We start from the raw sequence: 15,592 nt of genomic DNA, 5'->3' as shown, positions 1-15,592 counted from the left end.
GATTATTTACACCAAAGTTTCTTAAAAGGTAATAAAATCCAGTTACTTGAGGATTTATGTCATGCAGTGAAAGCTTTTTCTGTAAGACAGGAAAGGGAAGGGGGGGGTGACCCTGAGTGAGGGGATCCCCTCTGATGACATCACCAGGCAAGGGTGCTGCAGTTCCAGGCAAACAGGTGGCGTGGGAGTTGTAGTTCATTTGAAACGACGTGGCTTCACAGGAAGCTGGGATGTGGCGGTGACGTTGGTAGAGTCCCTCCCCCCCCCCCCCCCGCTGCCGGGAGTGCCAGCTCACCCCTTTCGGCAGCATTGTGGGTGATGAGAGGACATGAATCAGAGAGGATAGGGAGAGTAAGACAAGAAGCCCAGAGGCAGAAAGCTCAGTCGCTGAGAGGCTACTGAAGGACTCAAATGTGGCTTTTTAATCGCAATGTAATTGGCTGAAGAAGAAGAAATATTTCATCCTTTCTTGAGGGTTTTCTGAGAGTTTACCTTAAGTACAGGTAAGGAGGATGTTTCCACTGAATTTGATGCTGTGATATAGAAATGTAATTAGGATTTGAAGTTATTTAATATAGGAAATAATAATCAGATATCCAGGATTCATAAATTATTGCTGATAAGAAAGAAATGTAAATTAAAAATAACAAAACTTTTCAAAAGTTAAATAATACTTTTGTATCAAAATGTTGTCCAAAAAGCTGTGACTTAAGTCTAATTCCACACAAATTAAACCTAAATTTAAACAAAATGTCGCCTCAGACCTCACAGTTTACTCTCATAATGTTAATCCTCGTGTCATCATTAAAAACAACCACAGGAACAAACTGTGTTTACAACTTCCTCGCCTGCCCTCTCGTTCTTGTTGCTACTGTGCCTGTGAGTTGTTGTTGACATGGGTTTTGAAATAGCTGCGGTCCGAGTGATTCGCCATCTGTCCCCGGGGGGTCGCTCAATTTGGAATATCCCACATACGAGCCAGCCGTGGTCATGTATATGTCATGTATCACTTTGCAAATGTATACTGGATACGGGGAGCCAGTATCTGTGTATTACTTTCTTCTGGTAAGCACAAGTGTTACCACTGAATGAGCTGTTGCTCGTGTGATTGTTGCATTTTCATGGAAGCAGGTAGAGTGTTTTACCGTTTCAAATAGTGCCCTGGCCTATAATTAAAGTACACATTATGTGTGAATTACAGGCCCCATATAGCAAACAAAATACACCAAAAGAGGTCATATAAATATGTCCATGATATACTTGATTGTGCAACATGTTGTCAATCAGTCTTGACTTTGCCAGCATGATTCAGCAGCCAGAAGTCAACTTGAAGGCAGCTCATCCTCTCCCAGGCCAGCTCTGGGCTTTCAAACTGGCACAGCAGCTCTTCTCTTTGGCTCGCACAGACCAGCTGTTTACGTGTGTTGGACGGGAGCCGCCCCAGTTCACGTCAGACCATGTGGGCCCTGCACTGACGCAACGTGACAGGGGCTTTAGCACTGCAAATTGGCTATTAATAGAGCCGGAGGGGCTGTGTTGCTGGAGCTGAACCTCGGTAAAAAGGATCGTATGCAGAGGGAGGGGGGGGGGCTTGGATTTGAGGGATCCTGTCTTATGGAAATGATTGGGCCCATGAAACCTTGTGAAACCGGATTGTGTGTGAATACAAGATGATTAAAATAATCTCAAACAGGTTTTGTACTCACCCTTTTCTCTTCGTTTGTATGCTGTGTATGGTTGGAACTGCATGAAAACATGGAATTTCCATCTCTTTCAGATGTTGTTCACACCCAAGGTCCACTTGATGGAAGCCTATATGCCCGGGTCCGCAAGAAAGACTCCCTGGAGGGAGTTGTCACCATCAACGGCCTCCCAGTCCATGAAAACCCCTTGACCAATGCCGAGAACCCATCACAACACCCCAGTCATCCCCTCCAAACCACTGAACAGACCCTTCCTGTGACAGGCCACGCCTCCCTCCCCGCCGTCGATCACACCCTATCCGTGAGCAGCGACTCAGGCAACTCCACCGCATCCATCAAGACCGATCGCACTGATGAGCACAGCCAGTCCGTGCAGGGTGCCGTGAACCACAACAACCCAACAGCGACCCACCCGACGCTCAGCCCGCAGGAGAAAAAAGAGCTCGACCAGCTTCTGAGTGGCCTCGAAGCACCAACTCACCAACGACAGGCCTACCTGTCCACGTCCACCAGTCCAGGAGGAGGTGTCCGACACCTGGTCCCAGCGCAGGTGCACGTCAACGGGGGCCACACCAGGCTAGTTGCCGCCCCTTCAACAGAGGAGCGTGAGACAGAAATTCTAGACGACGAGCTGCCCCATAGCCAAGAGGGCAATAGTGTGGACAGCTTGGGCACGCTCTCATCCCTGGAAGGCCAGGCAACAACGGCTGACCTCTACTACCAATCACAGACGCCCACCAGCAGGCAAAACGACGGACCCTACCTTGAGAGAGTTGTTCTTGGGGAAAAGTTGAGCGAGATGCCCGTGCATGGAGTGCGAACGCCCACGGCGATGCAAGAGAGGTCTGTGGACTCTGCATCGCCACAGGGGGGCTACAGCAACTACCAGAACGGAGAAGGGATGTACCGTTCACAGTCTTTTGGGAATCCGCCAGCCGGCAGCCCTGAGACCAACCCGAAACTGATGCCCAGGGCCCCAGAGAGGAGCACCAGTAGCCGGGAGGCTGTTCAAAGAGGTCTCAACACCTGGCACCAGTATAGCCTACCAGACGATCCCTTTGGCCCTCCTCTTCAGTCAACCCATAGCTTGCCCCACTTCCCCACCTCAGCCTCGCAGCGGGACATTGAGCAGTCCATTGAGGCGCTCAACATGCTCATGCTCGACCTGGACCCAATCAGCTCCCACATGTCCAAGTCCCACAGTGCGCCTCCTGGGGAGGACAGCCTCAATTCATCCCAGGCGCCCTTCTCGCAGACCCTTGCAAGACCGTCATACCAAGCAGACTCTGCCATCCATGGTTACAACAACTCCGGGTCCGTCAACAACTCCTTTCATCAGCCCCTGCGGTCGACTGGGAGAGCGTTGCCCAACCAGAGCCCCCTCATGGAGTCCCCGGTCTATTCTCCCCAGAGGTCCAACGCCGGCTACCAACACCAAAACACCACCCCAACACACACCCCAGAGCCCTACCTCCACACACACCAAGCAGCCCACCATTACCCCACAGATCCCTCCCCTAATTTCAACCAGCAGGTGCCAGTGAAGCCTGTGAACTCGTACCCAGGAAGCGGGGTTTCCCATTCCCCGGACCCGCAGGACTCGTCTCCTTATCCAGGCTACAGTGCTTCTTCCTCTCCTCTCCCCGCACTCACCCCCCAGCCAAAAGACACGTCTTCTTCATCCTTGCCCAGAGAACAAGATGCAGAGGAGGAGACGCTTAACTTGGAGGGCCTGGTGGCTCACCGCATCGCCGGTAAGGCTCCGAGTTATTGTCTGAAATGAGGAGGATGAACAGCAGATTGCCATGCAACGATAATGTAACTTGATGCAGATAGATGTTAATTTTGGTTAGTTACAAATCTAAAACAGGTCTCAGGTCAGGTATATGTTCTTGCCATTATGAAATGAATGGAAATGAATTAGGATTTAAGGCAGTACAATATGCTTTGAAAGCTATTGTTTCATAAATTAGGTTTTAAATCATTTGTATGTTCGAGGCAAAATGTGTGCATCCAAAATGCTGACAGGGCTGACCTGATTGGACACTGTACTGTATTACGAGTTCATTTAGTTAAGTGTCAACTTCAGCTGGAGGCACATTTAGTCTCAGGCAGCATGCAGCACATGAGCAGTGCGGCTTTCAGCAGTTTCTGTTACCGATTCATCATGGGGTGCTGCCGCACCAGAGGAATGACCTGTAGTCATAAAATTAGCTCTGCAGCTGAAATGCAGCAGAGCGGACTCTGGCGAGAGTGGAGATGGGGTGAGAGTAAGAATAACCAAGCGTTCAGAGGCTCCAGCTTCCATGCATTGTCTGCGTCCATATTTTCATTTTTGTGAAACCATGTGGATGCTCCCAGGCGCCACCCAGTGGAACAAATCATCTTATTTTAAACCTGAAATAAAATGTCTTTTCATTTCCTCTTCACTTTCATTAGATCCATTTCTGTTCTGATGTTTCTTCTTTTCTGTTCAATCCATCTCTCTGCTGTATGGACAACCCTTCCCACCATTTGCTTCCACCACTGCACCTCTCTCACCTTCCTCCTCCACCTTTCTCCTCCACCTCCTGCCCTCCATCCACCACACCCTGACCTCCCTCCCCCCGGTGAACAGAGTACAACGCTCGTATTCGGGGCATCAGTGAAAGCATGACATCGCAAGAATCTGACCGCCATCGCTCCTTTTCCTTCTCTGGTTTGTCCACTTTCCCTCGCTTTTATTTTCTGACTTTGTTTCATTTTTTCCCCTGCATTTGGACAATCTTTCTCTGCATCCCAACCATTTTTTCAGATTATTTTAAGATCTCTTCTCATCAATTCCTGTTTCTTCTCTATTTCCACTGCTTGTTTTATTCCCTTCACTTCTTGATATACCTCTCTCTCTCTCTCTCTCTGTTTCTCTTGATAAAGGCAGGTTTGTATTAAGTCCAAGCTTTACTTTTAAAAGTGGAGAATAAACCTACACATCGTCTAATTACATGAAAAAGGTCATAAAGAAGCTGAGATTAAAAGAACATCGGCCTATATTTAACTCTGTAGGCTACTTTTTAAAAATAGACCTAGCGAGTTGAAATTACACTCTTGCTTTTTTTTTCAGGGGTTCGATCCAGAGGAATGACCCCAGAAGTGACGCAGGAGACGGGTCGACGTCGGACAACCAGTGAGGGACAGTACCAGAGCAGCCATGATAACACGCCGATGGTGGATTCGCCGGACTTCGCCCACAACCTGGCCCTCAACCCGGGAGGACGACCCCGAGAGGTCAGCATTTTGTTTTGTGAAAAACAACATTGGACACATTTTTACAAAAAAAAAAGAATAAACTGTATATTTCTACTTTGACCAAACTTTCACATGAACTACAAGTGGAAGATGTCTAAATCTTTTGTCTGTCCCCTCTCCATCTCTTCCAGGGTCCCATGCACAGCTACCGGGAGGCGTTTGAGGACGACGATGCGGACGGGTTTGACAACAGTCCCGCCTTTGGAGGCGGTGGTGAGAATTCCCCCCAGACCCCAAGCTTCCCTGTGTCGCCACAGACTCCTTACTTCAACATGTGTAGGTTCACCCTGCCTGCAGACAAGGGGCGCTCTCCAACCTTCCAAACACTGACCTTTGACCTGATTTACCCTCTTTTGTCTTATTTTTAATTATTTAAAAAATGATTTACGTATGAAAAGATAAGAAAGGAAAAAACAGGAAATAATTACATAATGAAATCAACAAAAGTGATGTACCTGAGAGACAAAACTACTTTTCATAAACAGTCAAACATGCAGTGCTAGTGTAACTAAAACAAATGAAGCAGGACAGTAACAATACTGCAAATACATTTCACAAATTAAACTCTCAGCACCAGATGAAACGGAGTCTCTCCTCACATTCACGAGCCTGCAGTCGCATCGCTTACCGAATGAATATCTCGCTGATCATGCGCTGCGATATTCACTCCTTAACTTCCTGTATTATGAGCGTGAACCGCCGTTGTCCCCACTGCTAATGCCTTGCCCAGAAAAATGTGGACACATTGAAGTTGAAGAAGTGTTGCACAACTTCTGTATGTCGACACGAATGTTGGATTCTCGTTCCACCGACGTTTTCTGTTTTTTTTTTGTCTTTATTTTCGAGGTTCAGGAGAAGTATATTACTTCTCCAAACCAAACCCCTTGAGACATATCTATTAGATTTCCAGACACCCGGTCGGTTACAGCGCCAGCCACAGTGATCAGCAGCTTGTTTGACAGATTGTGTAGACTGTGAGGCCGGCCTCCTCTCCTGCAGTCGGTCCTGAACGCACACAGCTGTTGCAGTAAGAATCTGCTCTGTGGCACAAACCTTCATATCTACGCCCCCTCACCCCTCCCCATGCCACCTTAAGTGAGCAATCCCGGTCATGCTGTTGAGCTGGATTCTTGTGTAAGTGGAGGATTAATGAAAATGAAGAGTTTATTTCCAAAATGCCGGATGTCCAGTACCTGGAATATAAAGGATCCAGTCTGTAAAAAGATGCCATATTATTTCCACTTGTCACTCTGACAAGATCTTTTTGGAAATAACTCTTTCTTCAGACTTTCATGTATCTCTTCCTCCTCACTTGGCAACATTAATATGACCCCATCTTCAACCTTTATCGTTGTTGACTCATCTCATCACAATCTAATACGGATCCGATCCCCGTTTGGGTGTCCGCATGCTATTAATCTTTTCATGACTGAATACTTGTTGGACGCGTTGTGGATAGATGGCTCGTGGCTCATTTTCAGCTAGTGTCATAATTTGTAATTTTAAGAAAAGTGTCATCGTCCAAACAACAGGCCACCATATGCGAACATTCTAGTTTTTCTGCAATCTGAGCCAATTATCTCAGCAATGGACGAGATAATTTATTCTTATCCCACTGTTCTACTTGTAATTAATAAGATACTTTATTTTAATTGTACGTTGTGTGCAACCGAGTGCCCCTCAAACATCCACCATCTAATGCATTTTCATGTAGCATTGCATTGATGCTAAGGTGTAGAATTGTGTCTTTTCATGCCTTACATTGGTTGTTTTACATCCTCGCATGGCTTGTATGTGCAATTCTCATCTCATTGTCCTCGTTGTTGGTTATGATTAATAGTTATATTCCTTTACATCCCTGTCTTTTCCCCTGCAGCTCGCTCTCCTCCAGGTTTAACCAAGACTCCTCTGTCAGCTCTGGGACTGAAGCCTCATCACCAGGGCGGATCAGGTCAGTTTACACCCATCAAATAGGATATATTCATCTTTATTTGAGTAAATGTCCCGTTCATTTGATTATTCTAACAACATTAAAGCTACTTAAGAGGATCAAAAGGTGGAATAGAAGACATTAAGAAGCTTTATAACTCCTGGAAATGCTTCCACTAAATGCTAACAGCTAACACAAACCCAGTGTTGCTTTGCGCTCAAACGTGTCCTCCTCTTCTTCCACACATCTCCTTTTCTCTGGCTTTCTATCTTTTCCTGCTGTCAGACTCTGATTCTAATGATGGAGAGCAAGGTAAGGACATTTCTGCGGCAATATACTGTCAGCGTCTCCTGTCCTCGGCCCATTTTCTTTGATTTTTTTAACAATTTTGTGTTTCCCTGCAACCAAATGTTTTCCTTTTCAGTTCTGCATCCTAGCTTTCCTCAGAACGTTTGTTGTATCAGGAATGAAATTTCAATAATTTCCTCTTTCTGTCTTTTTTCCGACGTCAGATAACTGCATCCCATTTGGTTCTGGATAAAAAAATATTAAATGACACACATGTTGAGACTGACTGTTTGTTTCTGTGATGCTTTGTGATGTTCAGATAATCGCAGTTTTGGGGACTTCAGAGCACAACCATTCAACGTTCCTTTCTCCTCCAGCAGTCCCGTCCACAGCGCTGATGGGTGAGTGGGACATGCAGTTTTATGGTGTTGACCATTGATAAAAAACACTGATGGAAAAACAATAATGATGTTTTCTTCTTTTGCTTGCAGAAGGAGGATTGGTTCCTCTCCGCACAGTCCCATCCCCTCCTACCCTTACAGACCCGCCTCCCCCGAGGGCTCCCAGGTCAACATCATGGGGGTCCACACCGTCCCCGGCAGCCCCAACACCCTCCACCGCACAGTGGCTACCAACACGCCGCCGAGCCCCGCCCTGCAGAGACGCCTGGGCCAAGCCAGCCCCTCACTGGCCAGACACCCTACTCCAGCCGGCGTCCCTTCCAGCCCTCTGATTGGCCGAAACCCTAACGCAGCAGTAGCCGGCGTGCCCCCCAGCCCCCTGATGGGGCGCCGCACGGCGGCGAGCGGCCACAGCACGCCTGACGAGCTGGGGGCCGCTTCCCGTCAGGGGAGCGCCCAACCGCCCTCCACGCCTGCCTTCCCCGTCTCCCCACAGCTGCCGGAGAAGAGGCACATGTCCAGCGGAGACGCTGAGAGGACGGACAACAAGAACCTGACGCCGGCCAGCGGTGGCAGCACACCAAACCTGTCTGGCACACACACACTCCCAGACGTCTCAAAGTCCATATACGGTGATACGAAGAAACACGACGTGGTAGTTTACCTCTCGGAATGTGTGTGTCCTCTCCAGTCATCATGTCTTTGTCTCTTTGGTCCAAACAGATGGTTATCCGGACATTAAGATGAACGTCAAGTTCGTCCAGGACACCTCCAAGTTCTGGTACAAGCCAGACATCACCAGAGAGCAGGGTGAGACTCAGATACATCAAACAAACCAGCGCTTTGAATTGAAAAAACAAAGACAGCTGTTCTCCACATGATTGTGTATTCTGCTTTCATCTGTTCCTTTCCCTTTCTGATCTTCTCATCCTCCTGTTTCTTCTTCCTCTTTGGTCTCTTCAGCCATCAATGTGCTGAAGGACAGGGAGCCCGGGGCGTTCATCATAAGGGACAGCCATTCCTTCAGAGGAGCCTACGGTTTGGCCATGAAGGTCGCCTGCCCGCCACCAACCATCCAACAGACCAAAAAAGGTAAAGAAACATACTTTGGCAGCGTGAACGTTTTATTTTGAAGCAGAATATCAGATTTTTGAGGTAAGAACTGATCAAAGTTTTCCTTTCTAAATATGTTTTCCAGTTGGTGACATGACTAATGAGCTGGTGAGGCACTTCCTGATTGAGACGAGCCCCAAAGGCGTCCGTCTGAAGGGTTGTCCCAATGAACCCTACTTTGGTGAGTTCATTGCCTCGGTCTTGAAGATCGGCGTTTGATATCAAAGTGATCAAGTTGAATAGAGAGATTGTTTTGTGTTTGCAGGTTGTCTTTCTGCTCTGGTGTACCAACACTCGATGACTCCGCTGGCTCTGCCCTGTAAGCTGATGATCCCCGCCAAAGGTCAGCGTCTTATCCATAGATGAACGTTACTGCTGTGTATTGCAATTTAAACAGCCGTTTGTTTCTTCTAATCTGTGTCGCAAAGTTGTTATCGGACAGAGTTAATTCCTGTTCTTCTCTATTCTATTCTGTCACTCACAGACCCAAATGAAGAGGCTTTGGAGCTCGCCACACCTACTGATCCAGCTGTTGAACTTCTGAAGCAGGGAGCAGGTAAGCTCCTCTGTAATTCACCTGTGGAGAGATGCAGTCACAGGAGTCTCACTGATCACCGATATAGCTTCCATCACGCCAGAATGCAACCATTAATGTTGTTTAAATGGGGCCGAATGAAATGCAGGACCTCGAGTACTTGAGTATGAAAGTGACTTTCCAAACAAAAATATGACAATAAACGATCTGTGGAAAAGCAATCAAACCTTTCATGAATCAGTTCATTCGCTCACACATTGTCACCCTTACCTTACAGTTCAGAAGGTTCCCGAGGAGGCCCATGGTAAATGCTGGTTTGCATTGCTCCGCTCCATCATGCACGCTGACTGAATGTGAATGCGGTGATGCCTGCTCTCACACAAACCAATGCTTTCATGAAGTCATTTACTCCATTTTTATTTGCATCTGGAGAGCAACTTAAAATGATCCACCAAATTCAATTTGAAATGCATGCAGGATACATTGAGAGTCACAGATCGTCATGTTGTGAAGTGCATGAAAAACTTAACTACACAACAGTCTTTATTGTCAGTTTTTCAAACACTCCTCGCTGCATCTGCTGTCCCCTCACATTGAGCTGCATGCACATGGGTTTTCCTCTTGTATTTATTTAACAGTGCCTCTGTGTTGTTGTCCTCTAGCGTGCAATGTTCTCTACATCAACTCCGTGGACATGGAGTCTCTCACGGGGCCTCAGGCCATTGCCAAGGCTATCAGTCAGACACTGGCGACCAACCCTCTGCCTGCCGCGACCACCGTGCACTTCAAAGTGTCCACACAGGGCATCACGCTCACCGACAGTCAGAGGAAGTGAGTCGACACCTGCCGAAACCAGAAGTTCTGACTTAAAGATTCATTTATGACCATGTCAATGACACATTGATTGACACAAAAGCATCACTTCAAATCTTGTGTTTACTGTAGATGTGCTCATGAAATGGAAATTAGTCATTCAGCATGAAAAAGCATCAAAAACGACTAATCGACGAAAATAAATCTAATTGATTAAGAGGGGCAGCCCTGGAACCTTGTGTCATAGTTAGCATGATGATAAAGGTATCAAATCATAGAGGAAGATTGCAAAACTTCTTACTTTGGCGCCCCGAGTGGTGATCTTAAAGAAGACACTGTGGCAAACAGAGTGACTGAAAAGATGCTTCGATCATGAGAAAATCGTACACATGGAGGCTTTAATGGATTGACACAAGTACACGCGTGTGTGTTGCTGAGTCGTAATAACTATGTGTGTGTTGTGCATTTCTCTTGCTGCAGACTTTTCTTCAGGCGACACTATCCCATCAACACGGTAACCTACTGCGACATTGATCCCCAGGACAGAAAGTAAGAGACCTCAAGACCCGTTTTCTTGTCAATAAAAGAAAACTACTTTTTGATTGTTTCATTCAAACGTCTTGTTTTCGTTCAATAGATGGGGCAAAGAAGGAGGTGGCTCAGTGAAGTACGTTTATAGTTAGAATAAATAAATATTTTATGCAATTTTCTTTATTATTAGGTTATTATGGTGTTATAGGATATCAGAAAAATACTAACTCCAGCTTGTTGTTTTTTTAATCCCTCCAGGCTTTTCGGATTCGTGGCGAGGAAACAAGGAAGCACAACAGACAATGTCAGCCACCTGTTTGCTGAGCTGGACCCAGATCAGCCCGCCTCCGCCATCGTCAGCTTTGCCTCCAAAATGATGAAGCGGTGAAACCTAGAACGTCCGAATGGCAGCGGCCATTTTGAAATCTTCCTTCGTCATTGGTGTCTTTTTCCGCCAGGACTCGATGATGTCCTTTTTTTTCTGTTTCCTGTTGGTTTGTTTCTGTTTCCCCTTCTCTCTATTTTTCTCTCTGCCTTGCTGGTTTGTCTTGACTTTGGACATTTTTGGAAGAGTCTCTACTTGAGGGAGTTGGTGTGGAATCCAGAGTGGCTCTAGTGGAAGTGTGGTGTGGAACTGTGAACGTGACAAACATGGAGGCCATTGAAGGGAGGAAATGTACTAACAGGGGAACCTGTACTAGGAGAAATGCTAGTTAAAGACTAAAGGAACAACGCTAAGTTCAGTCGAGGAACACGTAAGGACCCGTATGTTTCAGGGTTTTCCGTTGTCGATTTTGTTGATTGATTTACCAAAGGTAGTTGCAATACAAGTGCAAGAAAGATGTAGCTATTAAGCCATTATTATTTCCTCTTTTCAAAAGATGAAGTGTTGAAAAAAAAAAAAGAAAAGAAATACGGTTTCTTCTTGAACTTGTCTTCAGGAAAAAAGTTGGCCTTGGTGGCTTTTAGCAAAACAGTGTCTGAAGACCTTATGCATGTTAGCTTGATCTTTAAGCTTGGTTCTTCTACCTTCCACAAAAATCATTGTGAAATCCTTGGAGTGGTCATTTTTCGGGTCTGTTGTGTGTTGGAAAGGGCTCTGCAGTGAAACAAAGACTGATCTAAACTGCGCATAGCAAACCAGACTTTAAAAAAAAAACAAAAAAAACGCCACGCTGAGGTCACCGCACCTTGTGTCAATGCACACTTGCATCACTTCGACGCCCGGTCCAAGCCTGTTCTCTCTCTCTCTCTCTCTCTCTCTCAAAACTCACTTATTGGATTCCTGAAATCAGCAAGCTCCTGATAGCATGGCAGTCGGAGAGAGGAAGACTGTTTGTCCACAAGATGGCGCTACCCCTTCAGGCTTGGACCCTCTCCCTGAGCGTCACATTGACTTGCCCATCACCAACTGCTTGCGGTAGTGGATCTGTTGATAGACGCTGCCACTGAAACACACTGGAAATCACCAGGGACTGGCCCAATGACCTGGACCTATGCACTGTTCTTTATGCATGTTGTTGTCCCAAATTGCACCCTCCCTGATAGCTACATTCAACATCACTGAAAACATTCTATGCTGTGTGCTAAAAATGACTTAAAAACCTTTAGACAAGTACACTGAGGTTGTATGACTTGTCAAAGACTGCATGAAATAGACAACATTTTTGTACTCTTCTCAGAGTCCTGAAAAGAAGTAGACAACCCATTGTTGAAGTAGTCACATGATGGCGAGATGCTATATTTTTACTTTCTTTATGTTTGGTCCATTTGAGCCAGGGTTACCTTTCACTGTATCGAGGACGGTTCCGGTCTTTGTTTTTCCTTCCACAGTGTCGTCAAAATTTACATTTAGATACCTTTTAGGGCAAAGAAGAAGAAAAAAAAAAAAGGAGTTTCCACACTGTGCGCAATATGCCTGCTTGTTGAATACACGCTCAACCATTCACAATAAGCTAAGGAAAATTGATATAAATGTACATAGATATACTACTTTGAAAGGTGACATAGCGAAAAAGTATTTATTTTTGTTGCTTTGGTCCCTCATGATTACTCATATATACATATATTGTACAGTCTAGAAGATTACCTAATGGGTTGAGAAAAAAAGATATACTTATTTTGGCTAAAGATTTCAAAGTCTGATGATTTTGAAATGTGTTTGAATATATGGTGTACATTACTTTGTACATGTATATGTTTGTTTTTCGGCTCGTCATATTTTGTTTTTTGTTTTTTCATTTTTGCGTTCTCTCGGAACGAGGAAGGGCATGACTGAGATAGAAGCGTCTGGATTGCATGGACAGAAGCATTCGAGTGTGTTTCAGCAGCAAAGAAACACGCTCATAGAAGCAAATGCGTTGTAGCTGGTAGATCCTGTCGATTTTAGAAAAAGGGAAGCACGAAAAAAAGTTCAGAAGCCAACCTCAAATGCAATATGAAAACAGCTGTATGCACCCCATGACAGTTACATTTATAATTTTGCCAAAGATTCAAACACTTTATGCTGCATGTCGCTTTTTACGTTCATCTGCTACTCCATTTTTGTGTTTCACACTTTAGCAGCCGATTTAAGAAAGCTCAACCAGCCAGTGTGTGTTATTGGTAACCAACACAAGGGGCCATTGGGTTGAAACAGCGAGACATTCAGCTGCAGATTACTTTTTTTATCAATTTGTTTTTACTGGTGTCTCAATGCTCCAAAAATGTGCCCACCTCCATCGGCCGTTCAAGAGAGAACAGGTCCGCTTTGCCCCAGTTGGAAGTGTGGAAACAAAGCACTTTCATTTCACAATACCAAAAGACGAAATTCCACACAGGTGTCGTTTGCTGGAGGTAAATGAAGTTCGACGTGTCTCACCGCGATGCTAAAGCTCCACAGCTGCAGCTCCGTCAGACTGCCAAAGGTGTCTTCTCTCGAAAAGTCACTGATTTATTTATTCTTATTTATTCATTTTTATTTTCCTGACATGTTTTTAAAAAAAAAAATCTTGTTTCATTGTCGCGTCATTGCAGTTTTAACGGTCAGCGTTAACGAATGGAGGAATGTATGGTGGCGCTTTATTAAGAGCAAAGAGGTACATTGCACTTAAATCGACTACTAACAAGCTTTGTGCCCTTTTTAGTCATTTTGAGGAAAAAAAAAAAGTTCTCTAAATTAAAAAAAAATAATAATCTGATGTTGCATTTTACCTGTTGGCTTTGAGTCAAGAGTTACCTGGTTTCAGTGAAAAAGAAAATATTTGTGACCCCTTTGTACAGATGGGACTTGTATGAATGTGATACTAATGTACAAAAGGGTCTCGGATTTTGTTTGCGCTTATCATTTACATTATATTGTCATGGCTTACCTGTTCCTAAGGAGAAAAAAAAAACATTAAAGCAATACAAATGAGTTACATTCAAGCTATGTGGGTGTTTTGTGACTTGATAAATAGGGTTTTATAGCAGTCTTGATTCATGATTTTACTGCATTTGACAGCATTCCTTTGTTCTCCAAACATCAACCTCAATCATCCAGCCTCTCTGTCAGGTGTGCAGCTCCTGGCTGAACCTCGTTAGCTTCGATATGGGACACCTTGGGGAAGTTTATTTAAGGAGCTGCTGCCTCTCAACAGACTGTCGTGTTTGTGTGTGTGTGTCCCTTAGAGAGAAAGTGCTTCATACAAATCAAACGTGGCATATCGAACAAAGAGTTTGGTCATTTGATCGAAATCCAAACCTCCTTCTCAAAATGAAACAACTTTGTTCACCCGCTGCCAGCTTCACTTCCTGACGCGTTATTTTATTGTCAAACTTACTGCCTGTTCAGTTCATACTTCCCGTGTCGTCCTAGAGTTACATTGAAATAAATGTATTAGGTTCAAAGTGAAAGGCAGGAACCATTTTGTTCTGGTGCCACGCAAAGAAAGTAAAATATTTGCAGAATTTCTTTTATATATTTATTGATCTGAAGAAGTAAAGTATTTCTGCCTTGAAGCCTCTGAAGGCAGCAAATCTAGTTTTCTATTGAGTTTGTTTTGGGGGAACATGTGTCTCCAAAATGTATCCAACATTTCAGTGTGGACATCGCCACTACTTTATTTTTATTTTCTGTTTATCTATTACCTAGTTATCTATTTAATTCCCCATTTGAGCAGCTTCCTGATTTGGTAATAGATAATGAAATGAGTTTCAACCACAACCAGAAAATCAAACAGTCCAGAGCTCAACAACTATCACACAAGGGCAAACAAATTGATAACAGGTGTGTGTTTGTGGCCGAGCCACTTGGGTAACTCCAAAGTCAACAAGGCAGCTCTCCAAGCAGTAGCTCAGTCTTGTTTGTTTGCTCGGTGTTTGATTCCAAGCTTAAGGCCCGAGCACCGCCACGCCTGAGACCAGTGAGAGTCTGAGGCGTGGGAGACGGAGACGGGCAATAAGGAAATATAATCAGAAGTCTGTGAGGTTCTCACGGCTGCAGACAGTGTTCAAACTCCCAAATATGCATGACACACTTCCCCCCTGACAAATTACTTACGCACTGTCGCTCTCCACTTCGCTGTGGCACATTATGAGCTGTGAGGGAGGTACGCTCTCACCATGTGCCTCATGGGTCTCTTGGCTCAGTTCATAGACACTACCACATATACATTCACACTTTAAACGGACAGATGTAAAGGTAGGCCGTCCACGGCCAATGTGATTTGATTTGAGTCGACACCTCCATTTGACCAAGGAAATCCCTCTGACTGCAAAGTTTTCTTTTACAAGAGATCCCCTGTGCAGAGAATAAGTCTAGCGTTTCAATAAAATGAAACCGAGAGAAAACAAAGCAACCTCAAGACAGAATCTGCCGAGGCAAGAAAAACAGAGTGAAAGTTCGAACGTGAGATCAGCGGCGCGGCGGTTAGCGTTTAGCCTGATACCGGGTAGCTCGGGGTTCGATCGGCGGCCAATTCATCGAATTCAAAATCAGGACCAGATGCCTCTCCGCTTTGAAATCGTCTTTGAA

At 45.1% G+C, this 15,592-nt stretch overlaps 1 protein-coding gene across 4 annotated transcripts in view; it reads left to right on the top strand.

Moving 5' to 3' along the window:
• tns1a (tensin 1a) overlaps window positions 1-13,841 on the top strand; it is a 39,598-nt gene extending 25,757 nt beyond the window's left edge. For 2 of the 4 annotated variants that reach the window (XM_079185756.1, XM_079185754.1), the window contains 17 exons: window positions 1,778-3,457; window positions 4,321-4,401; window positions 4,804-4,967; window positions 5,120-5,264; window positions 6,865-6,939; window positions 7,526-7,607; window positions 7,698-8,239; window positions 8,331-8,417; window positions 8,571-8,699; window positions 8,806-8,901; window positions 8,986-9,063; window positions 9,205-9,276; window positions 9,533-9,559; window positions 9,918-10,086; window positions 10,549-10,617; window positions 10,706-10,735; window positions 10,858-13,841. In XM_079185756.1, coding sequence (XP_079041882.1) covers window positions 1,778-3,457; window positions 4,321-4,401; window positions 4,804-4,967; window positions 5,120-5,264; window positions 6,865-6,939; window positions 7,526-7,607; window positions 7,698-8,239; window positions 8,331-8,417; window positions 8,571-8,699; window positions 8,806-8,901; window positions 8,986-9,063; window positions 9,205-9,276; window positions 9,533-9,559; window positions 9,918-10,086; window positions 10,549-10,617; window positions 10,706-10,735; window positions 10,858-10,987 — 3,656 coding nt within the window. In that variant the 3' untranslated portion in view covers window positions 10,988-13,841. The remainder of the gene's footprint in view (window positions 1-1,777; window positions 3,458-4,320; window positions 4,402-4,803; window positions 4,968-5,119; window positions 5,265-6,864; window positions 6,940-7,525; window positions 7,608-7,697; window positions 8,240-8,330; window positions 8,418-8,570; window positions 8,700-8,805; window positions 8,902-8,985; window positions 9,064-9,204; window positions 9,277-9,532; window positions 9,560-9,917; window positions 10,087-10,548; window positions 10,618-10,705; window positions 10,736-10,857) is intronic. The other 2 variants (XM_079185755.1, XM_079185757.1) reach the window with 2 other exon arrangements.
• The last annotated feature ends 1,751 nt before the right edge of the window (window positions 13,842-15,592 follow it).

The sequence above is a fragment of the Pholis gunnellus genome (assembly GCF_910591455.1).
Source record: "Pholis gunnellus genome assembly, chromosome: 24".
NCBI classification, from domain to species: Eukaryota; Metazoa; Chordata; class Actinopteri; order Perciformes; family Pholidae; genus Pholis; species Pholis gunnellus.
This window is presented reverse-complemented; position numbering and strand designations above follow the sequence as displayed.